Source organism: Acinonyx jubatus, chromosome D1 (genome assembly GCF_027475565.1).
Source record: "Acinonyx jubatus isolate Ajub_Pintada_27869175 chromosome D1, VMU_Ajub_asm_v1.0, whole genome shotgun sequence".
Classification (NCBI taxonomy): domain Eukaryota; kingdom Metazoa; phylum Chordata; class Mammalia; order Carnivora; family Felidae; genus Acinonyx; species Acinonyx jubatus.
The window spans coordinates 40499472-40507453 of NC_069390.1; the positions used below are offsets into that span (position 1 = coordinate 40499472).

Consider the following 7982-nt stretch of genomic DNA (forward strand, 5'->3'; position numbering starts at 1 on the left):
TACAGCTACAAGATGAAAGGAAAAGGGTGTGCTTTATCTTTCAGAAATGGCAAGTTCCAGTCCTGCGTATATGGAGATAAAGGAAGGAGACCTACCAACAAGATTAAAGTTAGTGAATGACTCAGTCCCCTTTGACAGTCCTTTGTTGATTGCTTATGCCGCCAGGTAAGTTGTCCTCTGCCATTTATATGAACTAAAGTCATGGTGTTTTGTTTTGGTTTTGGTCTTAATCTCTAAAGTTTTACTCAGTTGTATGGTGGGCAGCTTCTTGTCATTTTTTTTTTTCTTTTTGAAAAAATTGTTTTTTCTTTTTGAGAGACAGAGAGAGAGAGCACGCAAGCAGGGGAGGGGCAGAGAGTGAGGGAGACACAGAATCTGAAGCAGGGTCCAGGCTCTCAGTTGTCAGCACAGAACCTGACTCGGGTCTGGAACTCACCATGAGATCATGACCTGATCCAAAGTTGGAAGCTTAACCACCTGAGCCACCCAGGCACCCCGATTGTCATTTTTATTTCTAATAAATGCTTAGATAATGTAACCAAGTTACATCATCTCATTGAAGTTGGAGACTAACTGGTTTTGTTTTTAAATGCAGATTGTATGAAACGTTTGGAGAATCTGCTCTTCGGTCCTTAATCAGGTTTTACCCATCTATTTTGCCTTCGGATGTCATGCAACTTTGTCATCATCATCCTGCTCAGTTTTTGGCCTATTTAGACAGTCTGGTGAAATCAAGGCCTGAAGATCAACGGTGAGAAGGCGAGAATATTTGCAGACTCTCTTTTCTTTTGATAAGGCATTGTTTCCCTTGTATAAGCTGTTGTTATGTTCTTACTGCCACCTGCCACACAATTGATACACCTGTTATGGAAAGGATGATTTTGGCAGTCATGTACCGTTCTTTCACAGTCCACAACACATACCATAAATGTGCACATAGCTAGTGTACTTCTCTTCACTCTGTCTCAGGGATTCTCAGTGAATCAGTGATGATCAATGTAAAATTAAACCCCTGCTTCACGTCCTACACTAAGGCAAATAAGCTTCCTTGTTGTCTCTGCTGGTGAGTGGATTTATTGCCACCTCTTTGTTGATAATATCCCAGCTTTTTGTGGATCTCAGTCCCAGATCTCATCTCTGTTTTAGACTGAGGTCTCATTTCCTATTTCCACATGGCCCTTGGTTTCAACACCTGCCCCTCCCCCGCCCCCCGCCCTTTCTTCATCTCATTGATTTACATTTGCCCTACTGGCTTTCATTTCTCTTTTTGTTTTAGGCCTTTTGGTATTTTCCTTATTATCTTGAGCTCAACTGTTCATTTAATAGGCTATTAGATTTTCACTAGCATTTCTAGACATTTTGTAGTGGAGGGTTTCCAAGTCATTTCATCTACTATTTTGGTACCCTAATAACATTTTCTTCACATTCCTACATTTTATGTTTCCTTTCTCAGTATGAAGATTGGTGATTTTTCTCCCCAACTTTCTTTTAGGCCATCTTTCCTTGAGTCCCTTCTACAACCAGAATCTTTAAGATTGGATTGGCTGCTTTCAGCAGTGACCCACGATGCTCCCCCAAGCACAAGCACTATGGATGATGAAGGAAACCCCAGGTATAAAAGTTCTCCTTCCAGCTCCGATGTTCTCCTAGAATGGAACTGCTTTATTCATTCATAGCATTCTGGGCTTACTTCAAGAATAGCTATGGAAGAGACTGACCCAAGTCATAGTAGTAAGGAAACTGAGTGTACTTCTTAGTGGTTCTGAACATTTTTTGAGTTACAGATTTCCGATTATTCCTCTCAGAAAAATGTACATCCCTGCACAATTTTGTACATGATTTCAGATAATTAAGCTCTTTCATGTATCCACATTAAGAGTCCTTGAGGTTAAACCTGTATTAGAGGGAGGAAATTCTATGTTTTCTTCCTGGAATAATCCATAAGAAATACATACTGATACATGTAATGTATTAGAAATGTCTCTTGTGTTTACCTCTAAGAGAAGCTTATTAAAAGACCCCCGCCCCGCCATATGCCTATCATATATGCCTAGACAAAAGGTCTAGAAGGAGATACAGTGGCTGTCTATGAGTGAGAATTATAGGCTTCTTTCTTTTGCTTTTTATTACCTAAAATGTCTAATTTTTAAAAATAAACAGGTATTTGTTACAGGAAAAATAGCTATTTTTAATTTCTCAAAAGCCAAGTAAAAATGTTTGAAAAATATAATAATAATTGATATAATGATAATAATGGATATTATAATATAAAAATATAACAATGGGAAAAATAAGTGACAATATGTTAATTATGTGACAAATATAATTAAACTCTATACTTCTCTATTAGATGGTGCATAAGCATTTTGTAAAAGTGTTTCTTGTCTAATTCACTGAGAGTTGTTCATTTCACAGGCCCCATTCACACTTGCTTTCCTGGGGTTACAATCAGCTGCTGCTCCATCTCATTAAACTACCTGCAGATTTTATAACCAAAGAGAAAATGGCTGACATCTGTAGGTCTCATGGGTAAGTGAGAATTGTATTAGAAGCTAAAGATTAGCTTCTTAGTTCATAACTTTATAGTGAAGGACCTGAATTGATATGCTTTATCATTTGGGAATTCTCTTTACTACAGAGAAGTGACTTATTTTAAGTGATAGTAAAGTAGACGTCTTTTTCTTTTAAAATTTTATACATATTTTTCTTTTGTGTAGAAGACATTGGCCTTTGCTAATTCCTCTCTCCCCCTGGTCCTTGGTAGCTAACTCCAGTTCTCAGGCACTTGGATGGTATTTAATTAAGCACCAGACTATGTGCTAAGAGTTAACAGTTGATACAGGGTTCCTGAGAAGGGAGAGATTAGAATGTGCTTAATAGAATTGTTGGTGAAGGACTTAGGGAGGAGGGAGGAGACTTTGGAGGTAAAGCCCTGAAGGCTGGACAGGATTTGTATTGATAAAGGAGCCCAAGAGGAGGGTGGGTCAGATGAGAGAAACAGCAAGAACAAGGGCATGAGAAACTGACCATTGCTTTTTATCCATACCGCATATTAGTTATTTATTGCCTGGCAGTGTTATCTTATGGCTCTACCTGGATTATAATCTTTTGGAGATAGGGACCAATATCTTTCTTTTTCTTTGTAATTCCTAATTCATACAGTGATAGGTACTTGATACATATTTGTTTATTGATAATAAGGGATGAAACTAGCCAGGTGTGGTAGGTGATGACATCATGTAGGACCTTGAAAGCTCCTCAAAAGAATTTATTGGTACAGAAATGACATGATAAAAATGGAGCTTTCTGAAAATCATCTCTGGTGTTGGAGATAGGAGGGCCAGCTAGGAAGCTGTCACAGTAATTCAGGCATGACTGAATTGGTGATGAGTATGGCAGCAGAAGGAGCACATCCAAGGGACATTCTGAGGGAAAATACAGTGGGACTTATAAACCATGGGTATAGCAAATAAAAGAGAGGGAAGAGTCAAGGAGAACTTACATAGTTTGCATATTTGGGGAAGAAATCTGAAAGTTTATAAAGTATATATAAGCTTACACATCTCATAACTAGTGCTTGGCCTCAAATATCAGTATTTATCTCTAGCTTTTATTCTTTTTTTCGTACACACTCTAGATCGAGGCTGTCTAATAGAACTGTCTATTAGATAATAGGAATATTATCTAGTTATTTCTAATTATTTCTATTATCTATTAGATAATAGAATAATGCTACCACATTGTCCAATATGGTAGCCATTAGCCACTTGAAAACTTGAAATATGGATTAGTCCACTGAAGAACTGACTTTTTATTTAATTTAAATTTAAGGCTAATGTCTACTTTATTGGACAGCACAGCTCCAGATAAATTCACTGTTTTTATTCCTTTCTTCAATTTTTGTTTCTTTAAAGTTTCTGGCCTGGGTATCTTACTCTTTGTTTGGAGCTGGAGAGAAGAAGAGAGGCCTTCACCAACATTGTGTGTCTTAACGATATGAGCCTGATGGAAGGGGACAATGGTATGTAAGTCCCAGTTGGTTACTTTTGGTTGTAGTATATTAGAAGCCACTGCAGAATTTTCAATAAGGATACTTGGTTGAACATTTCAGTGATCCTGTATGTAATCCTGGTTAGCTGTCAAATTTGTGGAGGTTTGTTTTGTTTTGCTTTGTTATTTATTTATTTATTTACTTATTTTTTATTTATTTAATTTATTAAGAGAGAGAGCATGAGCTGGGGAGGGCAGAGAAAGAGAGAGAATCCCAAGCAGGCTCTGCACTCTCAGTGCAGAGCGCATCTCAGGGCTTGATCTCATGACCCATGAGACTGTGACCTGAGCCAAAATAAAGAGTTGGACGCCTAAGCAACTGAGCCACCCAGGTGCCCATTGTTTTGTTTTGGTTTTTATCAGTACCACTTAGTATATTATAAAATCATAATTAGAATAAACTATAGGCAATTTTTCTATTAACAAGTGCCTACTATGTGTTAGTCACTACACTAGACACTTTTCCATCTGCTGTTTAAATAACAAACCTTTGGGATATTTACTGTTATTTCTATTTTACAGAAGTTATAATTGAGGTCTGGGGGAAGGACAGTTAGTTTCCCCAAAGCCATACAACTGGTGGAGCAGGTGTTCAGACCCAGGTCTCACTGACTGTCTTTAATTTTTTTTTTTTTAATGTTTATTTATTTTTGAGACAGAGACAGAGCATGAACGGGGGAGGGGCAGAGAGACAGGGAGACACAGAATCGGAAGCAGGCTCCAGGCTCTGAGCTGTCAGCACAGAGCCCGATGCTGGGCTCGAACTCACGGACTGTGGGATCACGACCTGAGCCGAAGTCGGATGCTTAACTGACTGAGCCACCCAGGCGCCCCTCACTGACTGTCTTTAAAGTTTGTGCTCAGAATCTTTTCTCTGCACCATGTTGCCTTTTACACAGCCAACAGTTCAGTATCATTAAAATGAACTTAAAGTGGAGTGGCAGCCAGCTTTCCCAAGTATTTAAATGCTTAAAAATTGTTTTTAAATTTTTATCAATCCAACACAGATAAAATGACAGAAGGCCAGGGCTTTGACACACTGATATCTGAGGTCTGAGAGTCCATCTTGGTCTGTTTTCTCACGTTGCTTTATTCCTCTCAGTGCAAAGATGCCAACTTCATGACATCAGGGTCCTTCATTCAGCAGTGTGACCTATAGCCTTTTGCAGCTCTATTGGTGTGGGAGAGGGAAAGTTAGAACAGAGCAAAAAAGCCAGTTCGCTGGCAAGTGTTAGTTAGCTTCAGATGTCCCAACTATTGCAAAAATAATTATCATCTTTGTTTCAGAAATGAAGAGGAGGGGGGCAGCTGGGTGGCTCAGTTGGTTGGGCGTCCGACTTCGGCTGAGGTCATGATCTCGCGGTTCGTGAGTTCAAGCCCCGCATTGGGCTCTGTGCTGACAGCTCAGAGCCTGGAGCCTGCTTCAGATTCTGTGTCTCCCTCTCTCTGCTCCTCCCCACTCACGCTCACTTGCTCTCTCTCTCTCTCTTTCAAAAATAAATAAAGCTTAAAAAAAATTTTTTTTAAAAAGAAACAAAGAGGAGGGCCAGGTGATTCTGCAGGACTAAAACTATAAACATACATATCCTTCTGAAAAATAACAGAATAGTTAAGATGATATAGTTAACAGATAATAGTTAAGATGATATCTTAACATAATAGTTAATATCTTAACAGAATAGTTAAGATATACGTGGTTTACATTTTTAAAGTCATGATACAATGTTGGTTATTGATAAAAACTGAAAATTCAATAAGCATAAACAAAATAAATCCCACTTAAAATCCTTTCTGCCCATTTTGTTAATAAAATAATAGCTGTTCTTACCCTTGGTGTGTTAAATGGGGGTCTTTTCTTGACACTTCTCTTTTCCCCATAACTCATATTAATTGCTCTTCAAGGCTTTGTTAGTTTTATTGCCGGATGTGTATCTCATATCTGTCTACGTATTTTTGCTCCACCACCAGCTCCCTGGTCCTAGCTACTCGCCTAGATGTCACCTCAGAATAGTCATCTGGTTTCCATTCTCTCCCACCTTTAATCCATTTTCCCTGGAGCAGCTGGAAGTGTTCTTAAAAACAAAAGTTGGATGACGTGGCTCCCTTGAAACATGCTACATGGAAATCAGAATAAAATCCAGGCCTTTGTGCACTGTAGGCCATTCTTTGAATTCCTTGAATTCCAGTTCTGTTCTGTGTCAAGTTGCCTTCCATGTTTCCTTTGTCAGAGATGCAGGCTCCTTCACCCTCCATTCCCGACACCCTGCGACCTCACGCTTGTCCATATGTGAGGCACAGGCATGTGCATCTCTGAGCTTGCCCGGTCTTTCAGCTATTTGCCCATCTATCCCGTCCTCACAGAGCCCTTCTCAGATTCCCCCTAAACATGCCATTCTCTCTGATGGTTCCCTGACCTTTTCCTTTAATGCACTTAGCCCAGTTTATAAGTATAGATTTAGGTCTGTGTTTACCTCCTTTACTAGACTGAGCTCCAGAAGAGTGTAGGGGTCATCATGTCTGGTTGGTCTCACACTGCACATCATGTGCCTAGCCTAGACTGTACCCAAGGAGTCCTAAGTGAGCGAAATGAAGAATTTTGAAGCTAATGTTGTGACCTCTCCTTATCATGAATTACTTATTCAACAAATGTTCAGAAAACAATTTTGTGTTAGGATGATACTATGTTCTTATGTTTTGGTTTTAAATGTTTTCACAATGGTTCTGACTGTCTCCTATATGCAGGCAGAGCATTAAGAGCCATTAGAGCCAAAATTGTGTGTTTCTGTGTGTTTGTGTAGGTTGGATCCCAGAGACTGTGGAGGAATGGAAGCTTCTCCTACATCTCGTACAGAACGAGAGTACAAAGCCAGCCCCCCAGAAGTCACAGAATGGGAACTTCAGTGATGGGCCTTCCCCCATCAATGTGGAAAATGTGGCACTTATGTTAGCTAAGGCCATGGGCCCAGATCAGGCCTGGTCATTGCTACAGGAATGTGGTTTGACCCTTGAGCTGTCACAGAGGTTTACTAGAACCTGCGATATCCTAAGGATTGCGGAGAAAAGACAGAGGTAATAACCTGTCATGCCCTTGTCATGCCGTCTCCACAGGCGCTTGGGGAATGTGGAAGCTCAGAGATTTTCAGAAGGGGGTGGGGCTATAGAGATCATTCAGTCCCAGCCCCTCACTAACAGATGAGGGGACTGAGACGCCTCTGCTGATTAAGGTGATTGAGGGAAGAGGCTAAAAGTAATTATTGTGTCTCATACTTGTGACCAAGACACTGTAAGTTCATGTGAATACCCAAATCTGGTGTGTACTCAGTTCTTGAAGACAGTTATTAGTACCAAATATCAAGTTGTCTCAGGGCTTTTTTTGCTTTTGTTTTAATTTTGGTAAAATACAGATAAAATAAAATTCACCATCTTAACCATTTTTAAGTTTGGTTCAGTAGTGTTAATTATGTTCATATCATCTTGAAAACCTTAAACTTTACCCATTAAACAACAACTCCTCGTGACCCCCTCCATGCAGCTTCTTGTAACCACCAATCTATTTTCTGTCTCTATAATTTTGACTACAGTAGTCTCTTTGAGACCCTGCTTTCAATTCTTTTGGGTGTATACCCAGAAGTGGAATTGCTAGATCATATGGGATTCTAGTTTTAATTTTTTTTAGGCACTGCCATACTGTTCTCCATAGGGGCTACACCATTTAACATTCCCACCAATGATGCACAAGGGCTCCATTTTCTCCATATTTTCACCAACAGTAGTTACGTTATTACTATTATTTTTTGATAGTAACCATCCTAATGGGCATGAGGTGAGAAGTATTTTGGTTTTTATTTGCATTTTCTTAGTGATTAATGATGTTGAACATCTTTTCATATGCTTGTTGGCTGTTGTATATCGTCTTTGGAGACATTTCTATT

At 39.4% G+C, this 7982-nt stretch overlaps 1 protein-coding gene across 6 annotated transcripts in view; it reads left to right on the forward strand.

Moving 5' to 3' along the window:
* Positions 1-7982, forward strand: part of HPS5 (HPS5 biogenesis of lysosomal organelles complex 2 subunit 2) — a 55625-nt gene that overhangs the window by 30068 nt on the left and 17575 nt on the right. For all 6 annotated transcript variants that reach the window (XM_027073019.2, XM_027073020.2, XM_015085771.3 and 3 more), the window contains 6 exons: positions 45-165; positions 596-751; positions 1493-1612; positions 2416-2529; positions 3915-4021; positions 6849-7119. In XM_027073019.2, the coding sequence (XP_026928820.1) occupies positions 45-165; positions 596-751; positions 1493-1612; positions 2416-2529; positions 3915-4021; positions 6849-7119 (889 nt within the window). The remainder of the gene's footprint in view (positions 1-44; positions 166-595; positions 752-1492; positions 1613-2415; positions 2530-3914; positions 4022-6848; positions 7120-7982) is intronic.